The sequence below is a fragment of the Amblyomma mixtum genome, chromosome 2, assembly GCF_055824585.1.
Source record: "Amblyomma mixtum isolate Tamu chromosome 2, ASM5582458v1, whole genome shotgun sequence".
Taxonomy (NCBI): domain Eukaryota; kingdom Metazoa; phylum Arthropoda; class Arachnida; order Ixodida; family Ixodidae; genus Amblyomma; species Amblyomma mixtum.
In genome coordinates this window covers 198,112,615-198,128,518 of record NC_143013.1, presented here as the reverse complement: position 1 = coordinate 198,128,518, position 15,904 = coordinate 198,112,615, and the positions used below count along the sequence as shown (strand labels likewise).

At 45.9% G+C, this 15,904-nt stretch overlaps 1 protein-coding gene and 1 pseudogene across 1 annotated transcript in view; one reads left to right on the top strand and one right to left on the bottom strand.

Moving 5' to 3' along the window:
* Positions 1-15,904, bottom strand: part of LOC149362151 (uncharacterized) — a 106,462-nt gene that overhangs the window by 7,326 nt on the left and 83,232 nt on the right. The window contains exons 3-6 of the mRNA XM_089568231.1: positions 10,268-10,375; positions 9,639-9,926; positions 9,246-9,350; positions 8,005-8,154 (exon numbers count right to left, since the gene is read on the bottom strand). Of these exons, the coding sequence (XP_089424357.1) occupies positions 8,005-8,154; positions 9,246-9,350; positions 9,639-9,926; positions 10,268-10,375 (651 nt within the window). The remainder of the gene's footprint in view (positions 1-8,004; positions 8,155-9,245; positions 9,351-9,638; positions 9,927-10,267; positions 10,376-15,904) is intronic.
* On the top strand, positions 12,293-13,707 carry LOC149362156 (uncharacterized; annotated as a pseudogene).

The window sequence follows — 15,904 nt, the reverse complement described above, 5'->3', positions numbered from 1 at the left end:
TGCTATAGAGCGTGGTTTGAAGCATTGATGCCCTCTGTCCCCACTTCTATTCATGCTAATGCTGAGTGACCTGTAGTGTGACCTGGGGACATGCGGAGCAGGTTTCGACTTGTCATACATGGTCAGTGGTGGTCCGGCCATTTCATGTTCTACAGCAATTTTTGGAGCAGAAAAATATTCATTTTGGAGCGAAATATTTTATTATTGCTGGCACTTTCTTGTACTCATTTCAGTCACGTGTACTTGAGTCCAAAGAACACGTTTACTATGATCCTAACCCTTCTTGGAATTTTTCGCAACCTCTTCAAGCTAGCGAAGTGAGTCAGCAAGGCTGGAATTTCCTTGTTCTAACAAAGCTTTGTACCTGCTCCAAGTTTTTGTTCTTCAACCCAGTAGAAATGACTTCCTCAGCCCTCTTCAGGGGTGATCGACATGATGCAACCTTTTCTTCGTGTTGCTTCTGTGACCGTTTTCCAACACAGTCATCTCTGTCATCCGCTGAAATGTCAGGATTCTTTCTTTTCAGGTCTGCTTCTCGGCTTTGAATTCTTTCTACGTACCTAGCTCGCGCTCTTTTTACGCTCTGAAGAAGCTGCGGTGACAAAGGCACCTTTGCGACATCGCTGCCGTACCCTCTTAAATACGTCTTCACATGTCGTAACTGTTGTGTGCCAAAAGCAGCAGCATACTGTGTGTGTGTTAGCAACTGAGGGCCCAAGCTGTGTATGTGTGTATCGACGCCGCGAGTGTGTGGTGTGCAGCCGGCATGGCTCCGAAGTTGTGTATCAGTCTTGTATCGTGTTCTCAGTTGTGTAATAAAAGAAGTGCAGACGCAACAAATTGCAACGAGGATGGAATCAAGAACGCTCCAAGTACACCCTGAAGATCCCCATGTCGAGAGCGACAGTAACCGGCAACCGTAAGAAGAGCAACGACAAACACGAAGTATCAAGCCTAACTCCGCGAACCCTATGCTGGGCGGGAGGAAACAATGGCAGCTCAAGCAGCGCTAATCGCTAAGCTCGACAGTTTCGATGACACTGTTGAGCTGCAGAGAGAAGGTGAGTCTGCTAACGAGTACATGGCAGAATTGCGGCGGCTTCCACAGAACTGCAACTTCTGGTCATTTTGGACCAGGCACTGCGGAATAAATTCGTGTGCAGTCTTCGCTACGTGCAACTCCAGTAGACGTTACTAACCGCAAAAAAAGTTACGTTAAAGCACGCCCTCGACAAAGCAGTAGCACATGAACTTGCCGTGAAGGACATCGCCGAATTCAAAAGCAAGGAAGAAGTGCTAGCCTCCGTTGCGCTCGTCGAGAAGGAGGCGCGAAGATGTTACAGGTGTGACCGCAAGGGGCATCAACTGTCAAAATGCAAGTTTCTCACAACTGTTTGTCACAAGTGCAATAAAGTTGGCCACATAAGTACCGCGTGTAAAAGCAAGTCAAGTGACGCCAATAGAGCACCATGCCGGTCAAGCCTTACTTACAAGAAGAATAGGTCCCTTAAAAAAGTCAAGTGCATGCCATTGAACAAGACAGTGATGCATTTTAACTTCTGGCACATGTCGACAATGGAAACAAAAGCAGACCGATCTGGCTGAAGCCACATATTGAAGTGCACACATTGGAAATGGAGATGGACACTGGATCCAAGTATTCCCTTGTGCCAAGGACCACGTACGAAGCATACCTCTCTCATCTGCCTCTGGAGGGAACTTCAGTACGGCTCAAGACGCTGACGGGTCAAGCCTTCAGACCTAACGGAGTGGCAACAGCCAACGTCACGTTTGGAAAGTCAACGCAACGCGTGCAGTTCTTTGTAGTCGACACTCCAGGGCCTCCACTCTTTGGAAGAGACTAGTGTGAGCGCCAGCTCATCCCTGCCGACAGAGATCCTTCGCAGCAGGGCGAGCAACACGAGCCGCCCGTGGGAGGAGAGAGTGATGTGAGGAGAGGATGAGGACGAGCGCTCGCGCGGCGCGTAAAGAAGAGACTCAGGTGTTGGCCACGAAAAAAGCAACACGGCCTCTTGTTAACCCAGAGCTCCTTTATAACGGAAAGACGAATAACGTCTTTTGAATTGTTCGTTTATTCTATCAATTCAGAAGTGGGATAGAGTCAACGTTCGCCCGAACTTACGAAGTCAACAGGCAAGCCCCACCATGCCTGTCACCCGCACCGGAGCATCTTACACGGATATGGCCAACGAAGATGGCGGACGACCGAGCAACGATGGCGGGAACGACGACGCCGACGACTCAAGCCAAGGCGGATCCGACAACGCGGTGACAAGTGGAAACTTACCTCCGATACCTCAGTCAACGATTAACGTGGCGGAAATCCTGCAGGCCAGCGTTCAGGCAGCAGTGAGAGAAGCCATCAACAGAATTGCCTTGCTTCAGAGGCAGCAAGCAGCGGCCACACCCATCATGGGCGCGGGAGAGACAGCTCGGTTAGTGCCATCGTTTGATCCAGTGTCATCCAGCTCTCCGACAGTAGACACTTGGATAAGACGCGTGGACGACTTGGCAGAAGTCTACCATTGGTGCGACCGGCTGACATCTGGCAACGCACTCTTGAGGTTGGAAGGGCCTGCGAAGACATGGTATGACTCCCTCTCTTCCGTCAACAAAACATGGCCGGAATGGAAAGAAGAAATTAGGTGCGCCTTCCCCGCGACAGCGGGATTCCAATGACTCCATCGAGAAATGCAGGAGCGACGACAAAAGCGCGGTGGGCCCATCGAGTGTTATTACTATGACAAGCTCTCGAAAGCTCGCCGTTGCAACCTCACAGATGAAGCTTGCATTGAATACCTCATCACGGGGCTATACGATGACGACGTATTAGAGTAGTGAGCGTACGCACGTACGAGTCGCCGGAAGACCTTCTTCACTGCCTGAAACGCCTCGAAGAAAGACTGGGAAACACTGCCCCCAAAAGTTCAAAATCAAGTGGTCCCCCGAACCATTCTCGTTTCCCCGCATATGCCAACGCCCATGGCAACAAAAGCGAAGCAATGGCGTCGACCTTGAACACTACTGACCACAATAACTTTTCTTCGAAGGCGAGGAGGAAGCCGCCATAGAATGAAAGAGGAGAACCCCTCTGCTTCAACTGCAGCGAGTATAGTCACGTGTCCCTCAAATGCCCGGCACCACCGCGAAAGGCGAGATGCAACGCTTGCGGATGGGTGGGCCACGGAGAAAAAGACTGCAGGGCAAAAACGGAGAGAGGAGCGCGCGTCGCTCAGAACGCGTTGAGCTTACTCCTCCAAGCCGCTGAAGAGGCGAACGAAAAGTACTTTATGATGGCGAAAGCTAACGGCTGCGACATACGAGCATACGCCGATCTCGGTAGCCAATGCGTAACTATGCGGAAGGAGGATGCCAACCGAATCGGAGTCGCTTACACGAAGTTGACCAAGCCTTTCACTATCGGGGGCTACGGGTCCGGACATGTGACACCGTGTGGGGAAACGAACATCACCCTCACGGTTGACCAAGCTACAGCGGACGTTCCTGTGCTGGTCGTGCCGGACGCGGCACAGTCCATACTCCTACTCGTGGGCCAACCGTTCACCGAGCAACCACATGTCACGATTGTTAGGCGGAAGAGCACAGTGCGGATTTTTGAGGAGCACAGGAACGAGGACAATAGAGATGACACGCTTCAGTCCATTGAAATTCCAGAGCTCCCAGAACGACCTGTGTGCCTATGGGCAAAGAAAACAACGGTTGTTCCCCCAAAATACGTGGGTTTCGTTAAGCTCTACGCCACTGGTAGCGCACCACGCTCGGATGTCTTCGTGGACATGCAGCTCCGGTGCCAAGAAGGTCGAGAGCATTGCATACCACGCTGTGTCCTCAGCGTTGACTAAACCAACAAAACAGTAGTCTCTATAATGAACATTTTCAATCATGAACTGACCATCAAAGAGAACGAACGAGTCACACGAGCGGAAATTTGCTACCCAGACGATGCATCGCCACGAGAGGGTGAGTCGGACACCAGCATTGTCCAGCCCTTAATGATACCGAGCAAAGAGATTCAAGTAGGTGCTAGTAGCATTTACACGTAAATGTATGACTCCATATCCGGTACGCATCGACGGTCACATCATTTCTTACTGCAAATCTCATGGTTTCCTAGGGATCCTGATCGACCGCAACTTATCATGGAGCCCGCATTGCACTCTACTGAAAAAGAAGTTAACATCTATCGCTCATTTTCTCCGATTTCTGGGCGGAAAATCATGGGGCTCCTCGGTCCAGTCAATGCTGGAGTTGTACAGAGCTCTATTTCTGGGATTCTTGCAGTACAGTACACCTGTACTCTCAAACACGCGCAAGACTAACATGCGTGCCCTCCAGACAGTGTAGGATCAGGCCCTTCGCACATGCCTAGGCCTCCCTCAGAGCGCATCAACACTGGGAAGCATTGCACTCGCCAAAGACCACCCGATCTCGACTTATATTGTCCTAGACTCCTTGCGAATGCACATACGTCACATTTCAAGGATTCCACAGCATCACCTTGCGCCTCTGCCACTGCAGAGACCACATTCTGCATTTGCAAAGGTGATAGCAACTCAACAGTCGTCGATCCCACAACAGTTCACTCTGGCAGCACTACCTCCCTCTCCTCTGTGGTGTACGCGGCTCCGATGTGTGCACCTTGCTATTCCGGGGATAGCAAAATCAAATTTATCAATGCCAGCCATTAAGCAACTAACACTGTCCATGCTCCACTTTGAATATTGGGACCGTACTCACGTCTATATGGATGGCTCAGTAACCTCTACTAGTTGTGCTTGTGCTGTGGTCGTTCCTGCGCGACGGATTCAAATTCACCAACAAATTTCGCATCAGACTACCTCTACTGGAGTAGAATTGGTCGCACTTCTTGCGTATATCTTACACCAATCACAATCTCACACAGTATATCTCACAACAATCACCTCAAAAATGGGCTGTTTTCTGTGATTCAAAAGCTGCCCTACAATGTCGTCAATCTGCTTTGAGACATAGCGACCATGAGCAACTTGTAGCAGAGATATGATATCTGCACCACCAGGCAATCGAACAGGATCATGAAATCATCTTCCAGTGGGTACCAGGCCATAGCGGCATTGTTGGTAATGCTTTAGCTGACGATGCTGCTCGATCAGCTCATGATACAACCAACACTGTCCGCATACCACTAACAAGAGCTGACGCAGCAAGGCACCTTCAACTACTCGCCTGAAACGTGGCTGCACAGTCATGGTCTAACCCTGGAGGTTGGACACCCCGCTCGCACCACTTCGACCGCTTGCTTCAACATCATATACCATTCAGCCTTCCCCACGGTGATACTACGTGCCACCTGTGGCTGGGAGTGCCGTTCACAAACGCCTATTCTGATCTCATCGCAATGGCAGACTCTCCAGCGTGTGAGCAGTGTGGTTGTGATGAAATGATCGGACACTGCCTCTGTGACTGCCCTCGTTTTGAGCGAGAGCGCTGTTTCCTGATTGCTGCTCTGTACCGCTTGGACTCGCGTCCTCGAACAGAGTCCAACGTCCTGGGGCCTTGGACACAACCTTCCTCACAAAGGAAAGTGGTGAAAGCACTCCTGAGATTCTTAAGGGACTTGGGATTGTATTCCCGTCTATAATCTTTAAGTTTTCAGTGCGCGCCCTCTGTCCCCGTGACATAGTGGTCGCTGGACACTTGTAAAACTCATTTCATTGCCGCTCTTTTTCCTTTTTTCCCCTTTGTTCCCCTCCCCAAGTGTAGGGTAGCCTACTGGGCATTGGCTGGTTAACCTCCCTGCCTTTCTGTCCATTTCTCTCTCTCTCAATCAATTTCTTGACTACTGACCTCTGAATTGTGTCAGCTTTGTGTGCTTTTGTCGAACCTTTTCTAGGTGAAGTCGCTGTGTGGTTGTTTTGGCAAGATAATGCATCCTGATGTCCAGATATTTTTGAACAATTGCCCTCACAAGGTGGGATGAGTGGTTTTCAAGGGGAAGGTTATCAATCATGTGTTCATTAAGAACTCTGAAAAGGTCTTTACCTATAAATGCTGTCATTATAGCCACTGCAACCTTGTCTGCAAGCCCTCGTGACATTAAAGAAGAACAAGCTATGGCTCGACGCAGTTCTTTCTCACATTGCTGACAGATTTTGAGGACATCGTTTGAAGGGTAGATTAAGCCACCATGCGATTTCCTTCGAATCAGGGAGGAGGTTTTCTTCTCATGATGTGATGCAGTTAGTGCAGATACACACTCATGACATTTTAGGCTGGCTTGTAGATTCCTTACTACAAATCCAGCAATGTATGCAATGACAACCTCTGCAGTTTCTGAAATTTTGCCTGGATCAGAGCAGTAAGCATGCTCTTCAATAATGCTCGGCACTCTTTCAACAGAAGGCTCATTTTCTGCTAGGCTTTTGCGAGTGGTGGTCATGTTGATTACTTCTGTTGAAGATGGCCACACAGATGAGCTCATTTTGAGAATGCTGATGTGCTCAAGTCGAAGGCAGTTTCCACTGGCAACATCTTTCACCTCATTTTGGACTATAAGCCGCTTGAATGCTGCTGCAAACTGCCGGGCAGTTGGATTATCATTGCAGCGCCCGAATGAACGTATCGCTGCAAAGAACAGTTCAAGATGGTCCTGGCTCAATTTTGAAGTAGGCAGATATGCTAATACTGCATTATCCTGAACTAAACTGGTGTAAAGGAAATAACACTCTGCATGCAAACTAAAGAGCCAATAAAGCCTGTCTTTCTGTTAGTTTCTGTGATCAGTTTTTTTTGTGCTGGGTCTCGATAGAGGAAAAGTATTCCTTTGCTTTTTGCAAGTATGTGGTGACAGCAGCCACCTTTTCAGGGCACAGGGGCTTTCTCCAGCCTCTTTGTTTCAGGTGTCGTGAATTAAGAATATCAAACACATTGTTCACATACCTTATAAACTCCTCTGTGGCTACAGAATCTCGCAAGCTTGTTACTTTTAGTGCCCTGCATTCTTCAATAGCATCCGCTACAGATGTGCTGAACACTTGCGCTGCAAGGGACACTTTCATTGGCTGAGATTTCCAATTGATGTGGGGTTGCCTCAGTTTTTGCCAAATGCAGTCCCTCTGAGTATTGCAACTCATGCAGCTGTTCAATATGTTTCCACATTATTAGGCCTCTATTGGCATTTTCTAAAACTTTTTTGTCACATAGTGTGTTTCTTAGGAGTTTAAGCATGTGGCAGGCATCCAATAGAACAAATATTGGCCGATTTGTGTTAGGGTGAGGAAAAGCTGTGTTCAGGTCTCCCAAGACAAGCTTGCAACCAAGGTTGCGCAGCATAGAAAAATTCGCAGCTGCACCATTGCAAGTTAAACTCACTACATGTGCACCCTTTTCGTGTGCAAGGGAAGTAGCCTGGAGAACTATGTTGCTCTCCTCCTAAGCCATCAACAAGGAAGTGCCCTAAAGGTAGCTTCCATCTCCCATTGATTGCCACCAGCATAGCAACAAAGGCGTCTTTAGCAACAGGGAAGCTGTCATCATTCACTTCAGTTCCCATGTCCACGTGCCCATGAAACCTCCTGCCATCCCATTCGACATGTCGCCTAATTGCCATTTCATCTACAACCAAGTTGCAGAGTGTAGAATGGCCCAGTTTCGAATTTTTGTCTACTTTCATTCCAAGTGCAGCTAGTGCTTCTTTAGAAAAACCAGGGGATCCATCAACATGCGCAAGCCATTCTGACAGTCTTTGGATGAGGCAAACATGTGTCGAAAACAGCTCTGACATAGTTATATGCCCTAGGTGAGTAAAAATGCAAAGTCAGTGCAAAAGCTCTTAACTCAGGAGAGTAGGCTATCGAATGCGGTTTGCTTGATTTTTGGACAATGTGACGCATCAGTAAGTTTTCTTTGGAGCCCACAAGGCTTTGGACCACAGCTATGTTTTTCTCGATGAGAATTTTTTATTTTTGAGAGATCATCAATTACATTTGAAAGGTGAGCAGCCTTGCGTTGAAGACGGCGCTGTGCTTGCTGCAGTCTTTTTATTTTCTTTTTGCTGGCAACATGGATGGCAGCATAGCGCTTCACCTGACGATGCAGGAATGCCTTTTCAGGGGTATCCTCCATTGCTGGAGGCTGGCAATAATAATAATACATGCAAATATAAAAAATTTTCTCATTTCACTTTATTGATGTGTTGAAGACATGATTGTATATATCACTCCAAGTTTGAGTACACAGGCAAAAACAGCGAGCATTTTTTTACCACAAAAGCCTGAGCTTATGCAAGGATATGATGGGAATTCAATGATGGCTCAGCCATGAGAACCACTTGGTTTATGAAAGCAAACATTTGAGACTAAGTACTTCTCACAGAAAGCCTGCTAGGAAAGGTTATGGGCATATTAAAACACAAGGACAGCAGTAACTTGTAAAGCTGTGTTTCTTAGAACTCCAAAATATTCCTTCATAAATTTACATCTGTCACATTGCTCTTCATAATCAAGCCTGATGCACAAACAAAGCTGTACAGTAGGCAGATTAAGACTGGAGGGAATCAGCTTCCAGTAATATTTATACTCGATATAATTTTTGCAGCCAGCGTGCTATCAGAAATTAGAAAGTACTCCCTGCAGTGATCCTTTCAAGAATTTGTAACTGTAGGGGCACTCAGCCTTCCAGGTTTGTTCTTTAGTCTAAATCTGATTTTTGTGTTCAGTGCACACATAGCTTCAGTGAGTTATCTTGAGATAATTTCAAGTTCGGAACAAAGGCACATTCCATCGCATTTATATTTAACGAAATGTGCATCATAAGCGATTGTGGCATGTTTTAAAGGCAAGAGGCATGGTACGAAAAGTATGGGGAGGGAGAACTGCCAAATTTTTTTTCTGCATTTATTTGAACACCTAGGCTTAAAGAATGACTTGATTTATAATGGAAAGCCTCACTTTTGCTTAGATCTGAACACGCTATAGTTACTCTGACAGAGCCATCTATGAATTATGAAATGCAACCTCAGAAAACCTCCTTCAAAATTCATTAATAAGTTCAAAATCCAGAATGCATTTGATTGCAGCATTCAACATGTTACATCCAACTGAACATTTTCAAAGTACTGAAGTAGTTAATGATCCATCCATGTACTAAACAGGGATTACAGGTGTCCCACTGTGTTCCACCTGTTGCTTTGAGTGAACCCAAGTAATGTCTGGTAGCCTTCTCACCATGCCTGCTTTTGATGCTGGCGCTGTGACTGCAACCCTCCTGGCTTGCAGAGATGGTCCTGCTGTGACTTCTACATTTCCATCGCCTTGTCTTTGATCAGCCACCTGGACAAGAACGCACAACTACCATGAGAACACACAAAAGCAAGTCAACTTTACATTTTCGCTCAGAATGCTACCAAAGAAAAAACAAGAGCATGAAGCTGCAGACTGCAGCCTTAAATGAGAACAAGCAAAATAATCTAAAAGTATAATCTATTACTTAGGAAATAGAAAGGTTCTTTGCAAAAGTGGGTTGTACTCATTGGACAACTGGCATAGGCAAATAGTGTAGCATACTTCTGCATAATGCAGAAGTGTAAATGAAGCAATTAATAACTTTTTTATACTCACTGCCGCTTTGTGATCACTCTGGCTGCGGCCGAAGGGCAGCTGCCTGTGGCAAGGCTTCTTTTGCATCAGAGGGGACACAGGAACTGATATTTCCTCTTCGGCAGATATGGTTCCTGAAGAATCTGTTTCCCTCTCCATCGGTTGTTGTTCTGCTATCTCCTCTGGCAAAACACTGTGTTGCTCTGCAAGCAGCGTATCTTTGTGAACAGCAGCAGTTTTGCCTTCCAAGTCACCCTGCGAGGGACCAGCATTTTCAGCATCACCGCTGGCATCGCATGGATACTGCATCTGCAGCCATAAAAGCAACAGAATCAGCTGATATCAAAGAATTCAGAACTGAACTGTAAGTGCACATATTCATGTTGGTCTCAATATATACCATATAAAACGCATTTGCAAAATCACAAAAAACTGGTCAATCAACTGTAAGCTTGGATGAATTAAAACACCTCTATATAGAAGGGTCTGCAATATGCTCCCTTATGCATGTATGTTGCACTAATGAAAGTGCATTAAATGTTGTAGTTCTCAAAGAAGTTCACTGTATTGATTAGACGTGTGCATTGTCCTCTGGAAACACCTATCTTGATGCTTGCTCTCGCTAAACGAATTTTCACAGGTGTACTTACTGGTTCATTTGAGGGCTGCTGGCTTGTTTGCATCATATGCTCTTCATGCAAAACTTCTTGTTTACGGGCCGTTGCTGCAGCTGCTCTCGAAGCTTCTGCTGTATGTGACTGCATAGAAGAAATAAAGCACGTAATAAATATAAGGCAGCATGCTTGCTGTTATGGCATAAAAAAACATGCTTTGATGCGTGCTTCAGAAGTGACATTACACAAAGATGCAGGTTGGTAAATCAGAATTTGGAAAAAATTTTTAGAACTGAAAGCTTTCTATTTGCAGCATTTTAGAGCTGAGGAACGGCGCGCTTTCAGAGCTAGAATTTCTAATAAGGAGCTCAATGGGCCAATCGAACGTTGACGTGGAAACATTCTGGCACATGTAGGTTAGTTTCCAAATCTCTTCGATTCGCAAAGAATGCCAGAAAGCTCTGTGATGTACATTTGAGCCCAGTTATATCGAACATGACCATTGCTCGTCGCTTGGGTGTTGTACCCAGAAATTCACAGCAAGTGGACTGATTATTGCAGCAAGTGGACCAAACAGTTTTTTTGCATATCTCTTGTTATCGCAATAAAGTTTCCATTTAAAAAAAAACATGAACAAGTCGTTTTGAGAAACTCCTATAGAGTGCTAATTATTGCCCATGAAGCACAACTGTTAACTTTGCTCCTGGCCAAGAGCTACACCAGCAGGGAGCTCGATGTTTTTAATGCGAAAGCATTTCTTGCCTCATGAGTGGCGTGCACGGGATGTGTCACCACGAGCTGTGGACAGGAAGTGTGGACAGAGCGCTTGTCCTCATCAAATTTCGGTAATCCAGTAAGAGTGTAATTTTCATTTGTAATGATTAATAATGATTGAATGGAAAGTTTAAATGACTCAATTACAAAATAAAAGAATTTATTAAATAATAAGGCAATTAATTTCTCCAGTTCAGTGGGTACTTGACAAAATTTGTGAATTGCTAGTATTTTCTTCAGAATTGAATGAGCCATAAAATTAATAGCGAAATTATTTGATGTATAATTATAAAACTAATAATCAATGCTTTTTTAATTATTAATCAATTATTAATAGTGATTAATAATGGTGGTCGGCAGACCTCCTCCAGGCTGGTGTCAAGTTCTGTCGCGATAGTTCAGAGAGTGCTATTGTAGTCCTGCACATACTTTATAGGAGCATTCACTCTCACTGAAATATTAGGGTGACTAAGCGCGCAAAAATGCCGTCATGCAGTTATGCAGACAGTCAGCTAATCGCTAAAAACTCCTGCTGTTAATTTATAATGGTATACACGCATGCTACTTACTGAAGTAAGCGAAAGCGATGGCACAGCACTTTGTCAGGCGGCGAAGATGGCCTGTCGCAGGCTTGAAGTCCTCTGCACGAAAATGCAGGGAGCAAACAACGCTCCATTTTGTCGGTAACCAATTATCTGAACGTTGCAGTGCGTCAGTCCACCGTTTTCTGGCTACAGGGTCATTCGGAAACCTGTCACGCAATATTGAAAAAAAAAATTTACCCATTCGGCTCTTTTCCATGCAGAGCCACAGTGCATATTTTCATCGCTAGTACCATTGAAGAAATATTCACTCACCTATGGAACGAAACCTCCGAACAAACGATTTCTGTGCGGCTCCTGCACCCGGGCACGCAGCACTTCATGATGCGGCGCCTGCCTGAGCGCTTTCAGTTTCGCCGCTCGCACGCGTGGCGGTGATAAAGATCACCGCACGCCATCACGTGATATGGTCACGGGGGGACCGGCTTTTTTTTTTGCATGCTTTTTACTTTTTATGACTCGGCTTCAAGGTTCTCGCCAGACGCTCCCTCCTCAGTTTTTTTTCCTCCATGGTCGTTGGCCATTGTACTGCTGCCCTCACGTGCGCGCCATGACTTTGTGTGACGATGCGGCGCTTTTTTTAATCAATCTTGTTGAGCAGTTCCCAACACTTTGGGACGTTGCTCGCAATGACTATTCAAATACGGAGTTGAAGCAGGCGTTGTGGGAAAAGATAAGTGAAGTAATGACAGAACACTGGCCAGCCTATGCGCCCTACAATACAGGTATGTGATGTTTCGTAAATTTCCAAATGTACCTCGCCTATTTTTTCCGTGTTTTTTGTAGCCTTATGTATTTCGCCATATTTCTCGAAGTGACGATCAAGTAACTAGTGCGTAAAACATGCAGCATGATTGACACGCTGTGCTTTCACGCAGTATACTGCATGAAATCCAGCGAGCATTTATTTGATATGGGAAATGATCGTTCTTTGATTTCACGCAGAATCACTGAAGACCTTTTTCAATAATAAAAGGCGAACCTACCGCCTGGAGAAGAAAAAAATTCTCGCCACAAAAAGTGGCCAGGCAGCCGACGAGGCCTACACCGGAAAATGAAGGTTTTTCCGGACACTGAAGTTTTTGAACAGTGTACGACAGCCGACTCACTGCTCAATCATCGGGCAGTGCGAAGGCAATGAAGTGAATGTAGAAACGGTAAGATATTTTGTGCATGCCTCGCACATCGTACCCTCACGATATTAGCGATGTATTAGTGGCAATTTTCCCGTCAAAAGCTGGAAAAAGCGACAACTTGTGACCTGTTTGTTTGGCACGGGGCATGTGCACAAGACCGCTAGTAAAACAGCAGATTGTGAAAATAGCACACATGTGAAAGCCAGCCGCCATCGGAGACCAGGGAAGCATAGGGGAATGTTGCCATTTTTTTTTGTGGGTTTGATAAATAGGAAATTAAGTGTCGTAATGTTACGGCTCGAGAGTATTTTCTAATTATTGTGAAGCCATAATATAATTATACAGTTTCTTTCCCAATCAAACTAAAAAAAAAACATTTCCCTCTTTTTTTCCTGGGTTTCGATGGCTGTTGGCCTCTTTCCGATTATGCGTGCAGTAGGAACTGTACGTTTCGGGGTAAGGGTTCAGTATGCACTTATGTTTTTAAGGTTCGGATAGGAGGTCCGAGAAAAAAAGTTCCCTGCAATAACTGTCATTGATACTTTTCCATGGCAATTACATTAACTTCTTAAGGCCGCCGACCACGTGTGTTGAACACACTGGCCATTATCATTTTTTCTCATTGCAGTCTCCAGAGCAAGACAATGAAGCTGCAGTTCTCACTGCAGCAGAGTCGAGCACACTAGAGATACAGGCAGCACCAGCCCCATCCTCTCCAGGTCAGCAGCCAGGCAACAAAAGGAAAAGGAATGTACGGGCTCAGGAGTCCACTGCTCACTGGAACGATCGCCAGCAAATCCTAGAAAAATTAGTTACATCATTTGAGATGCCTGTGCAGCCAGAGGATCCAGCGGACCAATTTGGAAAACTGGTCGCTGCACATATCAGATCTGTGCCCAAAGAGAAGGTGCTGTCGTGTCAGGCAGAGATTCTGAAAGTGATTGAAAGATTTTCAGCAATATGAGCTAATCAAGAATAAAGTTTATTTCATTCAAACACTATTTTGCTCTCCTCAATACTTGCGCACGTCTAGGTGGGCAGCCTCACGCTGCCATGGTACGGCACCTTGGTTGCCAAAGAAGCTGCAAAGTTGTTGTCGTACTGCTGCACCGATGGCATTAATCCTTCCACGAGGTGAAGGCTGCTCAGAAAGTTCTGAGGTGTTGCCAAGTTCGAGATGTGGATCTCCATCACTTAGGCCATCCATGCCCAAAAAATTGTGTAGCGCGCATGTTGCGTCGACAATGGCTGTTGCCCGTTCTGGCTTGGTATTCATCACTGTGTGGAGGCAGCGAAACCGATTGGCAGGTATAGCAAAGGCGTTGTCCACATTGCGTCGAGCACGGGACAACCTGAAAAGCAAAAATACAAGTCAGTCTACAGAGCATGCACACAATGGGAAGTTCATTCCAGACAGTGCCAATCTTCTCAAACCACTGCATGCACTTCTGGAGAAATCATCACGATGGAACTGGACAAAAGAGTGTGATGTGGCATATCAGCCACATCACAGAAACTGTCCTTGTGTACTACAACCCAAGCCTGGAAGTACGTCTAGCATGTGATGCTGGCCCCCATGGACTCGGAGCAGTCCTTTCACAGAAAATGCCTAATGGGAGTGAAAGACCCATTGCATTTGCATCCAGAACCTTGAAGGCTTCGGAAAGGTAGCACTCTCAGATAGATAAGGAAGCACTAGCCATTGTCTGGCGTATACAAAAGTTCTATGCATACTTGTATGGAAGGCACTTCAAGCTGATCACAGACCATCAGCCTCTGACACGTGTCCTCGGCCCAACCAGCAGTATTCCTGCGATGCAAGCAGCACGCATTCAACGTTACGCCTTGTTTCTAGCTGGGCTCGACTACGAGATACAGTACCGCAAGTCATCAGATAATGCTAATTACATTGTCACGCCTTTCTCTTCCCGACGGTCCTGAAGACAAACCAGATGAAGCTGAGATTTTCTACCTGAACCAAATGGAGCAACTACCTGTAACAGCTCATCAAGCCAGACAAGCCACAGAGCGTGACCGCCTGCTATCGAGAGTCCGCTGCCATATTGTGAATGGGTGGGACTCGTGTCCATTTTACAGGCGTAAGGCTGAACTCTCTTTACACCATGGCATCATTGTTTGGGGCATAAGAACTGTCATTCCAGCTGTATTGCGAGAAGCAGTCCTCAGTGACCTGCACTCTGGACATCAAGGTACTGTGAAAATGAAGGCGCTTGCAGGTTCATTTGTGTGGTGGCCATCTGTTGACGCTGATATTGAAGCCATCATTAAGAAGTGTGCTGGGTGCTCCAGCGAGAGCAACATACCACCAAAGGTCTCTCTGCACCTGTGGGAAGTGCCGAGTGGACAATGGCGCCGAGTTCATTTGGACTTTGCAGGGCCTTTCCTGGGCAAAATGTTTCTTAGCCTGAAGTTCATGTGATGAGTTCAACTACGGCAGAGGACACCGTGGATGCACTGTGCGTTATGTTTGCATGTCACGGCATTCCAGAATGCATCGTCACGGACAATGGTCTTCAATTCACATCAGAAGAACTTCGGACCTTTCTCATGCAGAATGATGTGCGACACACATTTAGCGCGCCATATCACCTGGCGACGAACGGTCTTGCGGAAAGGTTCGTGCAGTCCTTCAAGCGCAGTAGTTAGTTAGTTAGTTATATGGGGTTTTATGGCGCATAAGCAACTATGGCTATCATGCGCCAAACACAAGGTTAGATGATGTTATGTTAAGTGTATAGAAGTTACATTATATTAAATTTAAAACATTGGCTTTCTTTAGAAACTTACAAACAAGTGAAAACTCGACGAGTGTTTGCTCGCCTAAAAGTAATGCGGGATGAAATGGAATGTGTTCATTGTAAAATACCGTAAAAATTTTCTTTCGAAGTTCTTCGAGATGCGAACAAGAGATTAAAATGTGATTCACTGTGAGCTCCTCACCACACATTTCACACTCAGGTTTGTCTTTTTTTGTTAATAAGAAGTTATGGGTGATGTGTGTGTGGCCTATGCGTAAACGACATAAAATTACTTCGATAAAACGTTCTTTATGACGGCATGATTTCCATTCTTTCAAAATAGGCTTTACAGTATGCAGCTTGTTGTTTCTTTCATTTTCCCAAGAAGCTTGCCATTTGGCT